Source organism: Camelus bactrianus, chromosome 12 (assembly GCF_048773025.1).
Source record: "Camelus bactrianus isolate YW-2024 breed Bactrian camel chromosome 12, ASM4877302v1, whole genome shotgun sequence".
NCBI classification, from domain to species: Eukaryota; Metazoa; Chordata; class Mammalia; order Artiodactyla; family Camelidae; genus Camelus; species Camelus bactrianus.
In genome coordinates this window covers 63,154,548-63,178,059 of record NC_133550.1, presented here as the reverse complement: position 1 = coordinate 63,178,059, position 23,512 = coordinate 63,154,548, and the positions used below count along the sequence as shown (strand labels likewise).

Genomic DNA, 23,512 nt, shown 5'->3' with positions numbered 1-23,512 from the left:
AAGGCCCTACCTTCACAGAGCTGACGACGGAGGCAGGATTATAAATAAGGAATTAAGGCTCAGTGCCCAGGTCTGTCACACTCCAAAGCCTACACCGTGTATTTCAACTGTATCATGGCTCACTGGTGAGGGACAACTTCTCCTAAAAGTCCGCACCTGAGCATGCAGTCCTGACACCACTGTCTGGAACAGTTTAGGCTTTCTCTCTGTTGGCAGTCCAGAGTCACCTTCTCAGTGAAGTGTTCCTCCCCCTACGCCCAAGAGCAAAGACTGCTTGGTCAGCAGTTAACACATATTGATACGTATGAACTTCTTTTTCTCCCTCATTAGTTCCTCAACTCCTTTAGGGCAAGAACCACACCTCAGCCTCTCTGTAAGTACATACAGCAGGTATTCAATAAATGGCCAAGTGGAGCTCATGAGAGCAATTTCACTAAAGGGTGGAGGCCAGACTGCATGAACTAGAAGCACATGGAAGAGAAGGGCATAGAGTCTGCTTTCTGAGAATAAGTCTAGAAGGGAAACAGACGGGAAACGGTAGTAGTTTAAAGAAGAAATGCAATCACAGGAAAGTTACGGTGTTTTTGTTTTTGTTTGTCTTTTAAGAATGAGAAGGAACTGAACGTATGTGTTGGTGAGGCAGTACCGCACAGGAGAAAGAGCATGGGTGTCAGAGTCAGAGAGACTTGAACTTGAATTCTGGTCCTGTCACTTACTATGTCTGTAGACAAATCACTGAACCTCTGTTCTTCAACTTACATATATAAAATGAGAATGGTAACACCTGCAGCTTACTGTGACGATAACAGCATCTGGCAAACACAAGACATTCAATAAATGGTATCAGTGATCATTACTGTATATGGAAGCCTGGACTCTGCCTTTCTAACCCCTCCCACATAATCTGTGCTTCCATCCAGATTTCCTGTCTCACTCTGCGTGTAATATGTGATGGCAAAGAAACAGGATCCTTATTTCTCCTGTGTGTACCACCCTCTGCTAGTTCACTTCCTTGTGACAGTCTGCATGAGCCCATGAATGGCTGCTGTGGAAAATTACTGATATCATCAGCTGAGGAACAGAGACAATCTGGAGAATAAGCAGATAAACATGTTAAATCATCAAATGTACCAGATTTTGAGCTCCTGCCAAAACGTTCATTGAGAACTAGGAAGAGAGAAACCGAAAACACAAACACACAGAATACTGTTTAAGTTTCTAAGCCAAGGAGGTGTTCCCAGCATCCACTCTGGGCACAGAGAGATGGCAGCGTGATAAGAGATGATTCCTGAGTCCCTTTCTCAATAATTTCACCCTAATGTTGGGTTCATTTCTGTGAGGTACTACTCTACCTCATCGACTTTTCTGTCAACCTGACGAGCTCCCAAACTCACAAGATTAGTATGCTCTTTTATATTTAAACCATTTTTGTTCACAGCCTTTTTTTTTTTTTTCTTTTTTTGTAAATGGAGACACTGAGGATTGAACCCAGGACCTCCTGCATGCCTAGCATGCCCTATACCACTGAGCTACACACCGCCCCCCACCTTCACAGCCTTTTAAAGTTAATGCTCATGGGTCATGTTCGCCTGTTACCAATATCTTGTCAAGAGAAACAACTCACCCGGGGCCGTCTCTCACAGATCACACACCTCCAGGCTTAAAAGGGATAAGGGAAAAGGGCTAACGCCCAGGCTAATGCAACAATTAGTGATGAAAAGGCTAAAGGCACCAGGAATTATCAAAAGACAGGCAGGAAAGATGTTGACTTTTACTTAAAATCAACTCCAAACTACTCACAGAGAACAGAAGTAATTATATAAAACAAGATATAACTGTTGTTTAGAGTTCAGAGTGAACTGGAAGATGAGGAAAAGAAGTAGGAAACGTGTATCTACAAACTTAATCACAAACATAATCACAAAAGCTACAAATAAACAAGCTGAGATGAAAATTCAGGTTTTGTGAAACAGAGTCTGATTAGGGACCTGAATTTATCCAGAAAGAATAAGAAAGAAGGGTAACGAATATTCCAGGCCCCTCTAAATATCCCACCAAAAGGGAAACAAAAATATGCAGCAAAGATTGGAAAAAAACGAATAATTTCTTACCGAAAAGAAATTTTAAATTTTTTTCCCTCCATATAAGAAACATCTTGAATCTTTAAACTATATATGAGAATAATTTTCAAAATTCCAATCTTAACTACGCTGGGTGGTCCTGACTAATACATGCCTCAATTTCCCCAGTGTTAAAATACGCTTACTACAGTGTGTTCCAAATCTGGCCTGAATCTGAGCCTGTGTTCTGACCCCAGACCTGAACCTTTAACGTAAAGTTACAAGTCAAACCTAAGCAAGACTTTGCTGCCGTAAATATGTCTGCATCAGCCGTTCTTTAAAATTAAAAAAAAAAAAAAAAAAAAAAAAAAGGGTCCCAGTAATTAGGTGCAGTTTCTGTAAAACCGCTCCCAGCTGAGGGAGGGGGACGTATCGCGCTCGAGCCCCCAGGGCACTTACGCTCGGGTGCCCGCGGCCCCCAGCTCCCGCTGGGCCGTGATGGGGGTCCCGCCCCCGGGAGGCAGCCCCCTCGGCGTGACGCGGGGGCACCAGGTCCGAGCACCGCCCGCGCCCCTGCAGGCCCCGTACCGGACCCCGCGAGCCTGCGCCTGGCCGCCGCTCGCCAGGACCCCCACCCCACCCGCCGCACGAGCGAGGGCCCGGCCGGGCGCCGGTGGTGCCTCCCTGCTCCTCGGCCGGTCCGTCCGTCAGTCCGTGGGTCAGTCGGTCTGTCCACGTCCCCCGGTTCCCGACCGGAGGGGCATGTGTGGCGCCGGGCCCCGCAGACCCGGCGAGTCGCAGCCGACCTCTCGTTCCACACTCACCTGCCCCACGGAGGATGTCCACCTGCCCGCCGCCGCTCGTCGCCGCCAAGGTGCCAACCCGGGTCGGGCTCGTGCTCAGCTCCGTCAGCGCTCGGCGGCGCCACTGCGCACGCGCGCCGGGTCCAGCAGGACGGCCGCGGGGCATGCTGGGGGCTGTAGTCTTTCGGGCCCGCTGGGCAGGCGCGGCGACGGGTCTCCGCGTCTCTTGTACCCTGTACGCCAGCCTCCTTTTGGAGCCGAGCCTGGTCCTCTGGCGGGCAGCGGGCACAGGCGATCCTTGAAGCCCAATTTTGGCCTAATGATGACTGCTTGGCGTCCGGTCTGCACTGCAGCGCGAGGAGTTAGGGGAATATGGGGTGAACCAGTGGTCAGGATGGGAGATAGACGCGGCTGGGGTCTGGGAAGGAGCGGCTTTCTTGATGTTCATTTTATAAATAATTAAATGCCTTCTTTATCGGTGTATAAACCAGTCCTAGACCAGCCTGATCCACTCTTACACAATTCACAGGCCTTGGAAGGAGCCACAAATTGGAAATTAGTTGAGGTCATGCCCAAGAAATTGAGTCTCCGGGCATAATACAGTGAGTGGGTGTAGCCAGAGGCCTGCATTTGAGTCTGTCCACCACTGCTGGCCAAGTTAGCTCACCCATAAAATGGGAATGTGAACTTTCAGTTGTTGTGAGAACCAGATGCTGTTTGAGGAAATGCTAAAAGCACAGTGCCAATGAACAGTCCATGAAGGTGGCGGGGCCCTCTCCTTTTGATATCCAGGTCCCACTTGACATCTGGCTCTACTTTGGAAAAAAAGTGCTTGCTTTAGAAAGGTCACTAAAAGCTACAATAATATTACAGGAATATTTGTCTGGAAATCTTACTCTACTCTGAAGAAATATACTACATTTAATCTCAGAGCTGCTTATTAATATAAGCTCAGGTTCCCAACTGCGTTCCGAAGTGGTGATGATGCAGTGAATTAATGGGAACCATAAGCAAAGTCTACAAAACACAGTAAGTCATTCTCAGTCATGACCTCACTATCATGCTCACTTTACAAAGAACTTACTTTCATGTTACTCACAACACTCCTGTGCTAAAGCAGCACAAATTTTATTAGAATTTTACAGAGAAACCGGCCAAAATAATGAAAATAAGTAATTGAAGAACTGCAGATAAGGAGGGCCAACTCCAGAGTTACATGTGGATTTTTGACTGCAGAGGGTCAGTGCACCTAACCCCCATGTTGTTCAATGGTCAACTGTACTTGGCCCATTCTCACAATGGGCACCATCCTAATCACAACTCAAATTTAAAGCCATGGCAGAGATATAACACTCTCCTATAGTTTTAAACTTGTCAGTGCCCTAAAGCCATAGCAATGAAAGGCTACATCATTTGTGGATGGAAACCTGACCTGAAGCATCCGTGGCTCCAGTCTCCCTCCCAATCTCACTTGTGGCCACTTGTAACCACTATTTGATAGAAGCTTGTTATTTTCTAAGAAATACCTGGGGAGATTAAGGACAAGAGGGTCCACAGTAGCTCCCAAGTATCCCTTCAAGGTCCTCGTTCCACTCCAGCTTGGGCTGAGGTGTTACCTAACCACAGCTTGTGGTCCACTATAGATGAGGAAGGTCCAATACACCACAAATATGAGAGAACCTGCAGTACAAATTAGGGCGTCACAATCTGAAATGCAACTCAAACATGACCTTTCTAAGGCCAAAGGATCCTGTTATATGAGAAGATACAGAGAGCCCCTTGTTTTATTCCACCCAAAAACTCATTTCTCATCTGACCTTTTGTCCAAGTAGTCACCTACAGATCGTCTCATCCTCTGAAGTGCTCATCTTGAAATCTGGGCTGGAAACCCAGCTCAGTTTCTTCTTCAGTTTGGATTTTTCATGAAGACAAATTACCACACATACTCACCACTTAAACCATTTCCTCCCCCGCCCCAAGAAATTTGGCCTCTAAGAATTTCTCTGTATAGTATACAGCACTTAATGAGGTAAGAATAAGGTCACACCAGATCCAGAACTGAAAAACCAAATTCTGCTTTTACCTCTAGTCATGTCTAGAATTAGCTAAGTTTACGAGCTAAATTTTGTGTCCCTTAGACTATGTCTCTGATAAAGAACATAACTTGTAAGTAATATATATAAATTCCAGCCAGTATTTTAAAAATGTTATAATGACTAAATATAATTTCTGCTCCAGGTGAAATCCTGGAACAGAAAATGGTCATTAAATAACAAGTAAGGACTTTATTTAATCATATATCAAAATTAGTTCATTAACTATGAAACTTATATAAGATATTAATAACAGGGGAAACCAAGTGTGTCATATATGAGGATTCTCTATACTACATTTGCAATTTTTCTGTAAATCTAAAACTTCTCTAAAATTTAAATAAAAATTGCACTCAGAACTTGAAAGAGTGCACAAAAGCAAAAAGAAAATATAAAATACCTAGGAATAAATCTAACTAAGGAGGTAAAGGACCTGTACTCAGAGAACAGTGACTCTGATGAAAGAAACTGAAGACAACATAAACAGATGGAAAGATACACTGTGTTCAGGGACTGGAATAATATTGTTAAAATGACCACACTACCCAAGGAAATCTACAGATTCAATGCAGTCCCTAACAAAATACCAATGGCATTTTTCACAGAACTAGAATAATTCTAAAATTTGCATGTAAACACAATAGCCAAACAGCCAAAACAATAGCCAAAACAATCTTGAGAAAGAACTAAGCTGGGGTATCACGCACCCTGGCTTCAAGCCATACCACAAAGCTACAGTCCCCAAAATAGGATAGCATGCACATAAAAACAGAACCAAAGATCAATGGAACAGGATAGAGCCCAGAAATGAACCTGCACTTTACGGGCTGTTAATCTATGACAACGAGGCAAGAATATACAATGAAGACAAGACAGCCTCATAAATAAATGCTGTTCGGAAAACTGGGTAGCTACGCGCAGAAGAATCACTGATGAGTGTCTGCAAGGATGTAGGGAAAAGGGAGCCCTTGTGCACTGTTGGTGGGAATGCAGATTGGTACAGCCACTATAGAGAAGTGTGGTTTCCTCAAAACATTAAAAACAGAACTACCATATGATCCAGCAATTCCACTCCTAATTAGAAAAGATATATGTACCTCTTATGTTCGGTGCAGCATTATTTACAGGAGCCAAGATATGGAAGCAACCCATGTGCCCACCAACAGATGAATGGATAAAGACGTGGTAATATATACAACAGATTACTCAGAGTGAAATCTTGCCATTTGCAACAGCAATGGATGGACCTAGAGGGTATTACACTGGGTGAAATGTCAGACAAATACTGTATGATTTCACTTATATTTAGAATTTAAAACAAAAGAACAAAACATAACAATAGACACAGTCATAGATACAGACAACAGGTAGTTGGCTGCCAGAGGGGAGGGTGGGGGAGGGGCGAAGAAATAAGTGAGGGAATTTAAGAGGCACAAACTTCCACTTGGAAAATGAGTCACGGGTATGAAATATACGGTGCTGGTAATAGTTAATAAATGTGTAGTATCTTCTTATGGTGACATACTGTAACTAGACTTATGGTGATCATTTTGAAATGCATTAAATACCAAATCACTATGTTGTGTTAACAGGAACTAACATAGTGTTTGTAGGTCAATTATACTTCAAAAACAAACTCACAGAAAAAGAGATCAGATTTGTGGTTACCAGAAATGGGGGGAGGGCAGATGGATGAAGGCAGTCAAAAGGTACAAACTTCGTTGTAAGATAAAGAAGGGATGTAATGTACAACATGATAATTATAATTAATACTGCTGTAGTTGTTAGGAGAGCAAATCCTCAAGTTCTCATCACAAGAAATTTCTTTCTTTAATTTTGTATACGAGATGACGTATGTTCACTAAACTTACTGTGATAATCACTTCATGATTTTTGTAAGTCACCATTATGCTGTACATCTTACACTTTTACAGTGCTGTATGTTAATTATATCTCAATAAAACTGTTAGAAAAAAAATCACCTTAAACTCATTAGTCAAGAAACCACACTATCTCATTATATAGCTTTCCAGCATTTTTTTTTTTTAACTGTTTCCTATTCATTTACGTTGACTCATTCCCCATTCTCTGGTTGGTTGAAGTTCAGGATGGACTCCCTTCCATGGCAGGCAGACCAAACCAACAGCAGCCTCCTCCTCTCAGCCTGCTCCCAGACTAACCACACCAAGAAGAGATAAAGATTGGTGAACACTCATGGGCTTAGGAAGGAAAATGACATTTTCTGAGTACCTTCTTGCTAGACCTTGGATTTACATCACTATTGTGGAGGCACCTAACCTCTGTGCTTCCTCTTTAGGACATCAGACTCTCCTGGTTATCAAGTGAAATCTATTGTCAGCCAGGGAAGGAGGGGAGTTAAGTGCCCAGGTGTCTTAGAAGGCTGTCCCACAGTCCACTCAGACCCTGATTTCTGGATGGTTCTGATCCTGGAGCTTGCATCCTTGGTTAACTGAATTCAATCTAATCTTCAAGAAGCCATGAGAGTTCTCTTTCCTCAGCCAACCTGCAACCCACCCAAATGCCTTTAATGAAAATGTTAACATAAGATCAGATAACAAAACTGCCCTTAAGAGTATACCACAAGAATGTAAACATAAAACCAAAAGAGAATGGAAAAGGAAAGACACATAAACCCACCAAATAGCCCAGGAAAAAAAACCAGCCAAACCACCAATCACAAGAGATCAGAATTGTCAAAATAAGACTGTCATCTATTTCCTTATTTTCTATGAGTAAATTTATTACCTAAAATCCGTGGTATCTGATATTCCCAGTGTGTCTGGTATATAACAGAAGTTCTCAGATTACATTAGAAATGCATGGATAGGAGTTGCTTCCTCTTCAGGGGCCGCGAGTAGGGAAGGAAGCAGACAGCATGTCTGAACAAAGCCCGGCAGTTAATTCCTCGTGCCAGACCTAGTAGTTTCAAACATGCCAGAGAGTCTCATGAGAGCGGAATCTCGGAGTAATCAAACCGTCTCTGGAAGAACTGAAATGTCATGGGGCTCCGGGCCATCCATACGTGTCTGCTGCACTGAATTGGGTTTAGAATGTGGTTTTAAGGGCCGCCTCCTAGTCTCTGTTTCCGATAGGCAGAACTCTTCACGTCTGGCTGCCTTTGATTGGATACAACTGGAGGTGATTCAGCCTCTTCACCCTCGCAGCATTCCCATTCCTGACAACTAGATGACCCAAAGGGGACAGTGCAGGGAGAAGCACTAACTCACAGCAGTTCCAATGTCTGGGCCCAAACCTGCTTCAGACTCTCACCAAGGGTATGGATGGGTCTCAGCTGCCTCTCCTGGGGCAATGGATAATCAAGTCCCACCTCCCTCCAACAGTATCTGAAGCGATGACAAGTTTTCTCTTGTAAGACAAAGAGCCCTATCATTCCTTCGCCTTTCCTCATATGACAAAGTCCAGTCTAAACTGGACAAAGGCTCTCCAGTTTATCTCTGTTCTCAGACTGGGTGTCCAAAATTGAACATGGTGACACGAGTCTGGAACAGTAAGACTCTGGGGGCTTTTCTAGACACCACACTACCATCAACACATCCTAAAACTGTCTTACCTCGCTAGCAACCATTTCTGGTTCATGCTGAGTTTCAGGTTAACTTATTTACATTTACCTTAATTTTTCTTTGTCGTTTTGGCCACATTGTTTCAATCTATTTAAGTTAGATGCAATCTTAGTTATTTTACCAAGTAATTGTATTGGTTAATTGTCCTAGTTTTGTGTCATCTGCAAATCTGAGAAATAAGCTTTCTTCATTTCCATCTAAGCTGAAGATTTGCAGAATGAGACAGGGCCGAGGACAGAAGCCACTGGCACTTGCTAGTGCTCTCCTTCCAGTGGTGGTAACAGCTGTAACTCTCTCACCTTTGGCTGCAGGTGGTTCAGTCAGCTATCAACCTGCATAACCCAGCTGAGAGACTGTCAAATGCCCTGGTGAGATCAATATACCCAGTTAGCATCTCCTTGATACACAAGCCTTATCAAAGATCAAGGCGGGGTCGGGTACAGCCCAGTGGTAGAGTATGTACTTAGCATACATGAGGTCCTGGATTCAATCCCTAGTACCTCCATAAAAATAAATAAATAAACCCAATTACCCCCCAACCCCCTAAAAAAAGATCAAGTGAAGCTGGGTACAACTTGAGCTGAGCAAGCCTGATGATCACATCAATTTCTCCGGGAATTTATCGTAGCTCTAAATTTCATTACTTGTTCTACCAAATATAACTGAAATGTAGGTATCCAGCCATAATGAATCACTGAATCCAGATTATTTTGCTAGGCCCACATCAAAAACATTTTCAGAAGAAAGGACCAGGAATGCGTTTACTATCTCAAATCAAGTGAACACATAAAAAGGACTAGACTAGCTGGAAAATATGCCTTGAAAGAGCAGAACACAAACTATAAGCTACATTGATCATGCAAGTTTGTGTTGCTGTAAAAAAGAACCAACGACAATGCAATTTATTTCTGCATTGTAAACTTGAGAAACATGAAAGCACCATGGAAAGAAAAATTTAAGGTAACAATTCTTGAGGTAAAATAAGGCACTTTTTTGTGACTTAGCAATAAAAGTTAACAAAGCCAACAACAGTTCCCTGTTTAATTCTCTTTCAACCTCACAGACATAATTCTGCTTTCACCTTCATTACACTTTCATATGGTTTCAACAGGGGATACACCTCCTCTTCTAAGAATCTCTGTACCTGCCAAAGAGAAAGCAAAGGCAAGACAAAAGAAAAGGTTAAGATCAAATTTTGATAATCCTTTTTTCAACGTCAGTTCATATCACTGAGGCCGAATTTGATAAAGCTTTTATTCCACTACTCAGCTTCCATTTTTCTCAACTACCTGTCAGAAATCTGTTCCTAGAGACAGGCAGCTCACCCCACCAGGACCACCAAGCTGCCCTTCCCACAAACCAGCTTAGCCTATGTTCTCTCAGTTGATCTCACCATTCTCCACCCACTACCCAAGCCCAAACCAACACTGCTTTCTCTCCTCCCCATTCAACCAGCTTCCAAGTGACCAATGCCCTACACAGCCCGCAATCACTGCCCGTGTCTGCCCAGCTGTGGCTCAGAGCCCTTAACCCATTGCAGCAGCCTCCTTTTTGGTCACCCAACACACAGTATACGTCCTTCGAATCCTATACACCAGTGATGTGAACATAAATGATATGTTCCAGTCTGTCTTCCACTTTAAATCCTAACTACTTCTGGGTCACTTGATACTCTGGCAACCCTCAATGATTCTGCCTTTTCTCCCATGTTGGACGTCCATGCGTTTGCCAGCTCCTCAGCCTGGGGCTCCCAGGTAACTCCTACTTGTCCCTAAGATTTGACTCAGATGTCTTGTCTTCCAGGAAGTCTTTCCAACTTCTACTATTCTAAGGTTGTTGCCTTCATGACCCCCCCCAAAAGATGTGTTTCTTTCAATTTTCACATGTATTGCTTGGTATTATAATGACTTATTTACAAGTCTTTGCCACTAAGTTCTGACCTCCCTGAAGATAAAGATTATCTATTCATCTTTGAAGCCCCAGAATTAAACAGAGGACCTGAACACAATCTGAGCACTTAGTCTGCACTCAAGAAATGTTTCTGAATTAACACTTGTAGTCTCCAAAAGACTAAGAGGAAAAATGAGACCTTTACTGAATACTTACAATGCACCAAGCACTACGCTAGGCCTTTCAGGCCACACAACCACCACCACCTATGAGATACGTATTCTATCCCATCAGCCCGCAAAAGCCAGAAGTCACGACTGAGCCCAGATCTACTGACAGTAAGATCCAGTCTTTGTCCTTACGCCACAGGCTGCAGGCCAAAAGAGAATTCAGAGAAATCCACAGGGGGAAATACTTAAATCAGCTCAAGACAACCAAATCTTGACCTTTTCGCCAGCAACCTGCTCTGAATTCTTTCTGACTAGCCCCACTCTCATCACACCTCCTACGAAGCAGAAACATTAAAGACAGTACTCCAGGCTCTGCAGCCCAGCCACGTAACAAGAGGGCACCCGGGGAAGACTGCAGCGCCCTGCAAGTGCTCTGATGCTTACCTGCTGGGATGCGCGACCAGTGAAAGTAGAAGGATCCAACAAATGGTCCAACTGGGAGTGAATGGGACTGAAGTAAGCATCAGCCTGGATACGCTCTATGAGATCATTGTCACCCCCTTCCTGCTTGACCACGGCAGCTGCCTGCTGGGAAAGCACTCTAATCTTCTCGTGGCAATCCTGGGAAGACAGCGAGGTGCTGCTGGTCTACTGCTAACAGGCAACGGAACGTCCACGCTGTCTATGGCTGGTGGCACAAAGGCCCCCCGGGCGGAGGTGACTCCCTTCAGTCTGACTCCACCAAGATCCTGACTGTCTGACCACATCCTAGGACGAACCTCAAGTGGATGCCAGCTCCTCTAAAGCTTCGTGAACCCTCTGCTTGTGTGTCCAGCCCACTTTCCAGCATTTCCTATGGAAATTCAGACCTAGTCTCTTCACTAAGCGTGGACCTTTTCTACAAGTGATTAAGCAATTCACTTTTTTTTTCAGGATGAATTATTTAGCAATTCACTTTTTAATAAACTGCGTTCACCACAATCACCCTCGAGAGGTAAGCTGTTCTACATGGTGGAATATGGTCACTGTTCTGCACCCATACCATAACTGAAGGAAACCACAGAAATGCCTTCTTCTTCAGGGAGGAGGGCAGGACTAAAGGTGTACTTTCAATTAATCCAGGAGCATGAAGGGGTTACAGACCTGGCGGTTACCCCCAGCTTTCACCATGGCCATGATGATGTTCTCTGTGGCCATGAAAGGCAGCTCTTGCCGAATGCGCCGCTCAATCACCTAGGAGAATGAAAGGCCAAGAAGGATACCCCAGGTTACAACCATGACCAACAATGCACAGCAGGGACACAAACTCCCACATCCATGAAGAAAGACGAAAGGAAGGCCTGTCTTATTCTACACCAGAGTTTTCAGTTTTCTCATAATCCAGAGTATTATTTTGATTTTAAAAAGAAATACTGATTTAATTAAACCTTTAAAAGTTGCTTCATCAGAATGACTCCTAAAACCTCAAGTTTGTACAATTTCAGTGCCTGACCTCAAGAGCTGAGTATAGGACGGACACAAACCCATCTGGCTTAGACTTAAAAACAGGCAAATGGAACAGTCTACTCTGCCAGTCACGCCAGAGCTGATGACTCACGCTGGCAGACAGTTCTCAAGCAATTCAAAGTACCTCTTCTCCCAAACTTTTCCATAAGAGTGTCTATGAATTCCACAGACTTATTCCCTAGAGCTCATGTCACAGCCTGAAGCGTGAGCTCTGGGTTGGAAGAACTCCTCCTGCACCAGAATAGCTCCCCCAACACACTCACTCCAGAGGAGGAAAAGGCTATACCCCGTTTCCCACATCCCAAGGTCCCCCCTAATATTTTACTTTTTAATTGAGGCTGCTTACTTTAGGGTATACCACCAATCCTTCAGAAATGTTCTGCAACGTGTTCAATATAGTATCTGCAGTGAGAAATGCCTCGGCCAGACAGATCCGTCTAGAAAACAAACAGCCAATTCAGTTATCGCTTTAAACAAACAACAATTTCCATGAAGTGTGCCAAGAAGCGGCCCTACTGACTTCTCATGCCAGATGCACTACTTGGACAGTTTCCTTCAATTTCATGATTTCAACTACCCCAGTGTCCTAGTGACCCCCAAATCTGTCACCTCTCAACTAGATCACTTAACCAAGTGCCAGACCATACACCCGCTTGGGAGCTCCACCTGATTATAGGCTCCTCAAACCCCAGACTGAATTCATCCACTTTCCACTGCCTCCTGCTCACCCTCTCAAATCCGCTCTTCCCCATCCTGCAGCTCCCGCCTCAGTGAATGGCACCAGCATCCTGTCTCGGACCTTAACGCTCGCTCCAGTCAACCACCCAGGCCAGCCCGCCTGACACTGACTTTACATCCACATCCCGCCTCTCCAGTCACATGACCGCTGAGCCAGTGTGGACTCAGATTTTTAGAGTAGACTCCTAGCTTGTTCTGATCAGATCCATGTCCCCTTACAACAGATTCTCCAAATTGTTGCAGGGTATTTTAGTGGGCACATCTGATTAGGTCAAAGCCTGCTAAAAATATTCATTGGCTGACTTCCAAATGAGTTCATGTTTTATTTCATTAGATAAACCAGACATTATGCACAGATCCCAGAGAGCTAGGTTTAACTATTTATCATTTCCTCTCGAGAAATTCCAGCAGAATGCAAAGCAAACCAGAATAAATGCTTTCAAATAAGTATAAATATAAATTAGAAAATCATATGCATGCTGGTACCTTATCAGTAACTACAAATTACTTCTGACCCATCTCATAACTAATCAAGATGCCACTGTGCCAAGATACCAGTTGACATCCACCTGCCTTCAGAACAATATCTAGACTCCTTTTCAGGGCCTAGAAGGCCCATCATAAACTGGCTACTACCGACCATCAGGTCCCACCTCACCATCTGCTACAGACTTCATTCTCCTGTGCTACCCGACTATTAGTCACACACTATTAGTAACTCTTTCTCCTGCCTTTGTGCCTTTATACATGCTCCCAACCTTATCTTAAATGTCTAAAAAATGCCTAGATTTCCTAAGCCTCAAAGCATCACCTCCCCTGTGAAGCTTTCCTTGACTCCCCTAACCCCCTCCCTCCTCTTTGTTCCACAGAGAGTACCCCGTGTATATTTCGACTCTAACACTTATCACACTGTTCTTTCTACATCCAGGGTCCTTAGGGACAAGGAAGGAATACAGAGATACTCAATAAAGTCCTTCTGCTTCTAGGCCCCTCATTGGGTCCTCCCCACAACCTGCTTTATCTGACACCCTCGATCCACTGACCGGTTGGCACTATCATCCAGTGTGCGTTCAAACCACTGCACAGAGGCTGTCTGCAATGGGTCCGTGACCAGGATCATGAGGTGACGGGCAAGGCTGCAGCACCGCTCCGAGCGCATAGGGTTCCGCTTGTATGGCATTGCACTTGAACCTGCCCATTTAAGGGACCAGAAGCAAAGACAGGAAGACTTCAGGGGACAGTGAGCGCCCCACCATGCTCTGGGCGAACTGCTAACACATGCCCACAAACCTCGCAGCATCTCTGTGGTATTCCCAGGTCTTCACATGACACTCACCAATCTGCTGTTTCTCAAAGGGTTCCTCCATCTCCTTGAGGTTTGCCAGGAGTCGTATGTCAGTACAAATCTGGGGGAAGAGCGGGGGCACAGGCAACACCCACACTCTTAGCAGCGGGGCTCTGGAGGCAAGGACTACGCTGGTGAAGGAGGCGAGCTCTTCAGCTGTGCCGCTGCTAAGCTGAAGGCCAGCATGTCCTCCCCGAGAGCTCCTAGACAGGGACTTACTCGGACTTCTCTTGGCTCCTGAAGAGCTGGAATGACATATTCAGGGAGCATGGAAATGTTTTGGTGAAACTCATGGAGAAACAAAGGCAAGGTGAACTTAATGAAGATGCTGTAGCTAGTCCTTCCTTTAATGCACTTTACTTTAAGTGAAGAGGCTTCACTGACGGGCCCCAAGTTGTTAAAAGTGATGCCTGACATCTCTTGAGAGCCACAATTGGGTCAAAGTCTAAGGCTGGTTTGGCCTGTCTGTGGGGTCCAGCTCTCTCATCACTACCACCACTCACCTTGTGCACTGATGCCCCCAAGCTAGCCAGCACGGAGAGCACCTCAATGTCTACTTTCCGTGTATAGGTCTGCCCTGTGATGATGAAAGCCCTAGAAATAAACAGAAAACAGCCTTAAGTGACAATATTTCAAAATGTGGCCATGTCAAGCAAACAAGCAAAAAAGACTAAGTGAAAGTTTGGTCTCACTGGTGTACTAAGACACACTGAGCCCAGAGGACCTCACAGACAAGTGGCTCTGGGAACAAACTGTTCTTCCATCCTTTCTACTAATACCCAGACAGCTGCCCTGACCTGAGAAGGAAACACAGTCCAGCGTGCCTCTGTCCTGCTGCAGCCCAGTGGAAGCGCCCGAAACAAGGACCACTGGTGAGCCTTGTGGCTCTCAATGTGAATGGCCAGACTTAGATGACCCAGTGGAGGCCCTCAGTAAAGAAACAGAAACAGCAACATGGGTAAGGCTATTCTAAAAAACCCAGAACTAAATAGCTTCCTTTTTTCTTATAAATTATAACAAAATAGAACCTAGACTACAAGAAGAAAAAACGCAGGCCAGAGATGGAAGGAAATGGGTGGAAGAAGAAAGAAAGCAAAAACCAAAAGAGTTAAGGTCAAATCTAGAGGTATACTGAACACAAGTCTTTCAATACTTAATAGGGAGGCCAACACTTTTCCCACTTACCTACCTTTTAAATCCTGCCTTTTCTGTCACCATCTTGTCAAGCTGCTCTACCTTGGGAAGAAAAGACATCCCTATAGAAATCCAGGTGTGTCTAGTAGGAGATCATCTTGACATGTCAACCTGTACAGGTTTCCAGCTTTGGTACCCCTTCCAGTCCAGACTCCACCCATCCCAGCATCAATTGCTCCTACCATCCTGGGGTCAGCGATGTCTCTGGTGCTCCCACAGCTGAGTCTGTATTGCCCTGGTCACTTTCAGAATACCTTTTGGTCATCTCCCTCGAAGAGCTGCAGGAAGCTGGCCTGAGTGCCAGTGGTGCCCTTCACTCCTCGGAAGCGCAGGTCATCTCGGACACGCTTCAAATTCTGGAGATCCATGCAAAGATCCTGAATCCAGAGACAGCAACGTTTCCCAACTGTAGTCAGCTGAGCCGGCCTGAAAACAACCCAAAGAGAACACAAAGAAGTCTCAAACCAATGACTTGCTTCATAAAGCTTTCATTGCTTCTTTTAATAACCACTGTTACCTCGGGAAAGGGGAAGAATTAAAGTAAGAGATGGAGAAACAAGTAAAGACAAAATAAGAGCTAAAAAGTTTAAGCCAAGTTGGGGGCGGGTACAGCTCAGTGGTAGAGCATGTGCTTGGGGGGCATGAAGTCCCTGGTTCGGTCCCCAGTGCCTTTGTTAAGGAGGGAAAAAAACAAACAAAAAAAAGTTTAAAGCAAGTAGCAGTTAAGCAGATTCAATATCATTTATAAATATTCAATGTTTATAAAACTAAAGAGCTATTAGCATAGTTCTTTCATCATCATCAAGAGGCCCTATAAAGGCAGAAACAATGTCTGTTTTGTTTGTCCCCAGACCTTGCAAGAAATATACATGTCACAAACACTTTCCAGGTATCTAATGTGTCCTTGGTGTTAGAAATACAACAAAGAACAAAACAAAAAGGTCCCTATCCAGTGGAGCTCAGCGTTCTAACAGATGACCTAGCCTATTCCAGATGGAATTTCTCTATGAGGCTAATGATACTGACAGCTGGAGACGTCAAGGCACACCACAAGTAATGTCCATAGGAGGCGTCAAAAGCTAGGGTACACAGCCCCAAATAAATCTCATGCGAGTTTTCCTTGTTAACTCCAGCTAATAGATTAATGGTACAAAAAAAAATAATAATATATGAGTGGCCTTGTTCATAGCAGCATTATACACCGTAGCAACAAAGTGGAAACAATGCCAAATGTTCAGCAACTGGTGAATGGAAAAAAGGAGGCACAGCCAAACAATGGAATATTATTTGGCTGTGAAAAGAAACTAAATACTGACACATGCTACAGCATGAATGAACACTGAAAACACCATGCTAAGTGAAAAGTAGCCAGTCACCAGAAGATGAATATATGATTCTACTTAAATGAAATGCCCAGAAGAGGCAAATCCATAGTTAGAAAATGAAATGAAATAAAATAAAATAAAATAAATTAAAAATAAAAGTGGTTGCCAGGGGCTAGGGAATGGGGGAATGGAAGGGACTGCTAATGGGTAGAGGGTTTTCTGGGGGGTGATGGAAATATTCTGAAATTATGTATTGCTAATGACTGCATTAATTCTGTAAATATACAAAAAACACATTGAACTGTATCCGTTAAATGGGTGAATTTTCTGGTATGTCAGTTACATCTCAGTAAAGCTGCTTCTTTTTAATTACCAGGCTGACCCTTCTAAGGTGGTGTCTACGCACCCAACATCATTTCCTGCGTTCCTAATGCCCGCCAACTGCGGCAGCAGACGCCGCTCATTACACCATCCCAGGTGTATGCTGGACGCCTGCTGTACCACGAATGCCTGCTGAACACGCTCCAACAGATGCAGGAGAGGAGCTTCAACACAGTGACTCTGGGTGTGCAGGGAGCCGGCACAGAAGGCAACATCCACCATGGCCAAGCCACACACACCAAGCACTGACTCCTTCACATTAACAGTTTCTTCTGGTTTCTGCTACCAATAACCGAGGCCCTGATTTTAAGGAAGAGGAAACTCAACAGGCTCTCCTGAGTTACAGGAAATGATACCCTTGTTGCCGTAGCAACATCCCATCAAAACACAAGGCAGATGATAACATACCACTACTCAAATGTAGCATTCCCAAACTGACATCATCAGCCTTAATAAAAGGTTTTACCCAGTAATCATAAAAATACTTGCACATTCAAAAACTAAAAACTACAGACAGTAGGGGAAAAACTTATTTACCCTACTCTGTCATAAACCAGAGTAGTCAGTATTTACATCATGGTGTGCTTTCTTCCATTCTTTGTACAGTTTATATGCTGACTTTCTCCCACAACATTAACCTAAGCACATTTCCATGGTATTAGTCTTACAAGCATCATTTTAATGGCTGTATATTATTCCAACCTGTGGATATACTATATACTTTGTTTAATTATTCTCTTATTCTTGGACATTTAGCCCAATGCTTACCATCATAAATAATATTTTAACAAAGATCTTTGTACATAAGGTTTTCCCCATAATTTGTACTACTTTCTCAGGATTCTCAAGAATGGAATCATTGAATCAAGAATACTTGCTAAGGCTCTTAATACGTATTTCCCAATAAAATGAACCATTAAAGTTATTCTCTCACCAGTACAGCTCTTAAGGTAGATACAAGGTTTGTTCTTTATAAGCACTCCAAGTTATCTGCTTATATTATGTTTTGAATTTTTTTCCCTTCAAGGTTACCACAGAGAAGGGAGAAGAAATAAATAAAAGCCAGTTGCACATAAACAAGCCCAATTCCCAAGAGGTAATCACCTCACTTACTGGAAATGTGTGAAACCTAAGGTGGGAAGATCGGCTCGTTCCTTGGCAAAGTCGGCAAGCCGAGAGATCGCTCTGGCAAGCTGCGAGAAAGACCACGTGGTAGAAAGAACGTGAATTCAGGCTGAGCACTTTATGTAAACAGGAGCTAAACTGGGAGACACTTTCATATAAAATTACATCTCCAGCTCAGAGAAGGCAGAGGTCATTTTTTTTTATCTTTATGTCTTAAAGTGCCTTGAAGAGTTCATACTAACCAACATTCAAAAACTGAGCTAAAAATGTCACCTAAAAAGTTACAAATTATTTTTGCACAATTTAAACACTACCGGCACGCTCGTGAAGAAAAACAGGACAAAAATCATAAATCTGACCCACATATTCCAGCAACATGCTGCAGGTTACACTTCCTTCACTTAAAAGGCTGTGCTTTAAAAAGCATTATTAACTTACAGTGTTTTAATTCAAGAAGAAACAATTAGTTTTACAGGTCAGACGTAGGATCATTCACCTGAGTAAATGTTTATTTAGAGTTACACTGTGCTGACTCACTCAAGGTGGTGCCCACCTCCTGTCACAGCGAACTTCTGCCAACTTCTTACCTTTGGCAAAAGCAGGTCAAATGCATTTCTAAGAATAATCAGGTCCTGCAAAGGAAGATGAAGTAGTCTTTTGTTAAACAGCTCCGTCCAGACAGCATTATGACAGAAGACTTTTTGGCCATCACAACTGGGTTTCTCAGTTAGCTGCCTGTATCATTCTTAGCAAGACACCATGCACGCCAGAAGATGCTAACAGAAATTGTTCCTTTCATTTATTGTTTCAAAAGCACACCGACTTAGCAGTACTGCTGAAATCTGTAAGCACATAATCTTTATACTTAGAAAGCCCTATTTATGTGGTATCTAAAATAACTGGAAAATGATAGGGGTAACCCTGTGAATACTGTGAAGATGTCCAGGTCAACAGTTTTTGTCTTCCTGTCAAGTCTCTAAAAAGCATCCACAGGGCGCATTCCATTAGTTTCCTCTCCCTTTTTTGTCATGTCTATCACTGCTAACAAAAAAAAAGGCATGAACCAGAAGACCGAGGTTTAGGAAATTTAAAGCTGTTCTTGAGGGAGTTAGGAGATGTAAGTATTTCGGGCAACTCCAACACATGCTCATTAGGCAGTAATTGTTGAGCCCAACTACACACTCAGTACTTTTAACAAGGATATTTCAATTTAGAGGACTGTTCTTCTCCCATTATCTGACTCACCAATTACACACAGATGCCTTTAATAAGTACTGCTCTGGACAAAATAATGTTATTTGGGGCAACTTAAAAATTACTGGCTTCTTTCTAAATTGGAAGTGTATCTGAATCTAACTTCTGGTCCCACTGTGATGAAGGGCACAGCTTTGGAGCCGTTCTACCCAGTCCTCTATCCTTTCTAGCTGTGAAACCTACAGCAAGTTCTCCAGCCTCTCATCTGTGGATATAGGAATAATAAAGCCAGAGCCAAAGACTACATGTCCTGAATCCATTTACATGAAATTTCAAGAAAAGGCACAACTATAGGGACAGAAAGCACATCAGTGGTTGTCTCGGACTGGAAGCAGGAGTGGAGACTGAGGAGCAAACAAGCAAGGGAGAACTCCTTGGGGTGAGGGATATGGTCTAACGCTGGTGTGCGGAGGCTAAATCACTGCAGAAATTTACTAAAGCTCACTGAACCAGACATTTAGAATGGTAACTTTATGGTATTAAACTATACCTCAATAAAGCTATTTTAAAATGGTGATAATTGCATCTGTCTCTTATGGTTGTTGTGAAGAATAAATGAAGCACATATAAAGGGCTCAGAATGGCATCAGACACCTGGTAAACTCTTGGGAAAATGCTTGCCATTACTTTTTTAGGTCCATGAGACACTTCTGCTAACTAAAGGATATGTTTAAGAATTACAACACAATGCTTTCTTCTTTTCAGAAGTCACAGCACGGAGTTATAAAGGACTTGGGAAGAAAATCCCTTTGGAAAACTACCTTGGCCACTAAAATGCAAAGATCTCAGCTTTCATCCAGCATACCAAGGTGGAGGCAGAATCTGTAGACCTTATTTTATGGAGATCATTAGGGGCTTATAGTTTAGATTGGAAGGATTTCAAAAGCAGAAAATTCCTAAGCAGTGAGATACTAAGATCTATGGAGTCACTTCCTAAAATGGACAGAATCAAATAAAACTTATAAATGCATTAGAAAGGTTGAGTCCTAAGTGGAAACAAAACAACACGGGCTCCTACTGTATTGTCTCCCACATAGCAGGAGGTGGCACCAAGGTGAATGATGCCAGCAGCTTTCGGGCAGCAGTGGGCAAACGTGTGCACGTGAGCCATCACGTCATGTCGTAACCGCTTCTCTTCCTCAGCTGCCATTTTGAAGTCGATGTTGTCCAGGTTTGACTTCATCTCCTGGATTTGTTCATCTGTGATAGGCAAACCCAATGTCTGCAGAACAGGCAAAATAAAATAACCTCTTATGTCACAATTACTTCAACTGAAAAAATGACACTGAAAAAAAATTGGTTCATGTTAGCATGTATGCCCTACCTCCCAATTCTTAAACAAAAATTGGGGGCAACTAAACTAAAAGGACAGGGGGAGGAAGGAACAATTTTCTAAATGAATTATGGTAAATTATATTCTAAGTAAAATCCAATATATACAACAATAATGTAATCCTGATTTTTGTTCCCTCTGCCCCTGTGTCTCTGCTCACTCCCTCACATGTTCTGGTCTCGGGGCTCAAACGTCATCTTCTGAGAGGTCTTTCCTTTCCTTCTTTTGTGTGTCTCTCTCTATTCCCTTAGCCTGGTTTTATTTAGAGCACTTATCACACCACATGACATTTTTACAAATTTATTAGCCTGTCTCTCCCCTCTAGAATACTCTGAGAGCTTGTGGTATTTACTGCTTGCTCCTTAGTGTCTGGCACTTAAGTGCCCAAAGTGTAGGACCCAGGCCACAGCTTTACATTTGATCTAGACGGATTTTGTCAGAGAAACCAAAATTAGGAATGCTGTTAGTAGTTTTGCCAACAAATTATGTGCAGCAAATTCAGAGCAACTGAAAGCAATTCCAGGAGCACTTATGAGAAAACAAACACATCAACATCTTACATTCATCCATCACTGAAAAAAAATCAGGCTGCCAAAAAAACAGCTGGCAGCCCACAGGCAGCTCTGAACCCTGGGGCCAAGTACTGAATATACACGTTGGTGAAATTTATTCTAACCTCACTTGAAAGTTTCAAGGCCTGACCCTGGAAAGGAGCTCACATCTTAAGACCTATCTTGTCCAAGATGGTAGCTCCTAGCTAGATGTGGCTATTTACATTTAAACTTTATAAAAAGTAAAAACTCAATTCCTCAGTCACACTAGCCACATCTCAAGTGTTTAATAACCACCTCTGGCCAAGGTGCCTTGGATCTTCAGTCATTAGATACGACGTCTCAGGGCTCCTCTCAAAGCAAAGCAGCAGGGGGCAGTGTGGTCAAAACTGCTTCCTACCTCCAAGCAATGCATCATCTCAAAATTCATTCCCTACTCCTAATTTTCTGCATTCCTCCAAATCTCATTCCCCAAGGTTTTTTTTCTTAATTATGTAATTTATGCTGCTAATTTTGACACCATACCTAATAGATAATCCAAACTCAGGCTGGTATCAAAACTGTATGCATTTCAGGCAATGTGTGGACAGGGCAGAGGAAAGAACACATATTTAGACTACATTTCAATCCCAGCTTGAAGCTTTTACCAGCTATGGTGGCCCTGGCAAAATCGCTGAGTGCCACTACCCTCACCTACACAGAGAATCAAATACAATAGAAAACAGGGTACATGCTAATACATCGCGAATCACAACACACTATTCATGTCCTCCTCTACGATCTGCTATTGTTATCGGAGCCCACAGTTCATGAAATCTCTCTGTATCTTCATTCTATCATCTGTAAAACAGGACCTGTCACAAAGAGTTGTTTTGAGGATTACTAAGCTATTCACATGCAAGGTCTTCAAACTGCCAGGCACACACAGAATAGGCACTGCAGATATGTCTGATAGTATTTGTGTCATTTTATTTCCTTGAGCACAGTGATAGGAAAGGGGAATAGTCTAGGAAGAAAAGTTTTCTGTTCGGGGACCGTGCACCTTGGTCCTGGGCACTACTCAGATCGTTTCTGGGTTAACTAAATGTCATTTGGGAGGACATCGCCATCTTGCTTGTTGTGGCATTTTCCTCTGAAACTTTATAGCTCTCTGGATCACCTTCAGCTACCTTCAGCTCCTCTGGGAAGTCCCGTTGGGAGCTATTTCTGAAACCCATGAGCTGAACAGCTCTACATGCAGCTCTTATATGAGAAACCATAAATCTCGTCTAATAACCCCCTTCCCTGATTCTCCCTCCCGAGACAAAAGGCAGCCGAGTAGGGCGGAAATGGTTGCCCAGGAAACACGGATTTTGCAGTGACAATCCTGTCTCAGACTACACTGCGGCACTGTGGAAGATGAAGTGGCTAAGCGCTTCGCTCTGCACTGAACGCGGGTTCACACCTGGGTTCCGCTGTTAATGGTTGGAAGCAATTAACTCGCTGGATTATCATTGAGGCTTGGTCTTCTCCCCTATAATACGGGGAAATCACCACCTAGCTTGCCAAGTCTTCATGGGTTAAAGGGGGGAAGACGTGCAGAGAATCGAGCACAACGGCGTGTAACAAGCGCTCAGCAGTGTACCCGTACAGGAACCGCCGAGATTCACTCCCTGAAACGGGAGACCGCACTTCTCGAGGTCCCCTCTGTGGCTCTAACCCTCGATGATTAAAAACATGAGAAGCAACAGGTGGCGGCTCCCAGGCCTCCTGCCCTGGCCTTCCTGGGGCCGCAGCTCCTCTGGAAAGGGAACACCCGGCCGAAAATAGCGGGGCAGCTGCCCTGGAGGCTCAGTCCAGCTCGGTGCCCAGCCCGGCACGTGCAGGGGCGGGCCCGCCTCTCAGCCCCGGGACGCGTTACCTGCTCCGCCTCCGCCAGCCATAGCCAGAGCTGCCGCCAGGTCCGGAATTTGTACCTGTCGCTAAACACGAAGCACATCTCCGGGCTGGCATAACGGGAGGCAAGCGGCGAGCGGTAGCTTTCGTGCCCGCAGGCCTCCTCCCTCCCGCCACGGTCTCCTCCCGCCGCCATCCTCAACACGCGACCCAGTCGGGGCGGACAAGATCGGCGAGGAGGAAGCGGAAGCCCGGGGCGGACCTTCC

The 23,512-nt window shown here is 44.0% G+C and overlaps 2 protein-coding genes across 6 annotated transcripts in view; both read right to left on the bottom strand.

Annotated features, from left to right (window-relative positions):
- SGSM3 (small G protein signaling modulator 3) overlaps nucleotides 1–3,645 on the bottom strand; it is a 33,874-nt gene extending 30,229 nt beyond the window's left edge. For 2 of the 5 annotated variants that reach the window (XM_074375593.1, XM_074375598.1), the window contains exon 1: nucleotides 2,885–3,022. Coding sequence is in view for 1 of the 5 variants with exons in the window: in XM_074375597.1 (XP_074231698.1) it covers nucleotides 2,885–3,029 (145 nt within the window). In the remaining 4 variants the exon portion in view is untranslated. Of the gene's footprint in view, nucleotides 1–2,884 lie in introns of all 5 variants that reach the window. The other 3 variants (XM_074375597.1, XM_074375596.1, XM_074375594.1) reach the window with 3 other exon arrangements.
- A 5,940-nt stretch (nucleotides 3,646–9,585) lies between these two features.
- ADSL (adenylosuccinate lyase) lies at nucleotides 9,586–23,505 on the bottom strand. The gene is made up of 13 exons (XM_010960265.3): nucleotides 23,271–23,505; nucleotides 20,505–20,708; nucleotides 18,820–18,864; nucleotides 18,221–18,300; nucleotides 15,656–15,827; nucleotides 15,397–15,443; nucleotides 14,711–14,801; nucleotides 14,199–14,268; nucleotides 13,906–14,053; nucleotides 12,471–12,561; nucleotides 11,762–11,851; nucleotides 11,063–11,239; nucleotides 9,586–9,702 (listed from the first exon to the last, which is right to left on the bottom strand). The coding sequence occupies exons 1-13, from the start codon at nucleotides 23,439–23,441 to the stop codon at nucleotides 9,616–9,618; spliced, it is 1,473 nt and encodes a 490-aa protein (XP_010958567.1). The 5' UTR covers nucleotides 23,442–23,505; the 3' UTR covers nucleotides 9,586–9,615.
- Between the last annotated feature and the right edge of the window lie 7 nt (nucleotides 23,506–23,512).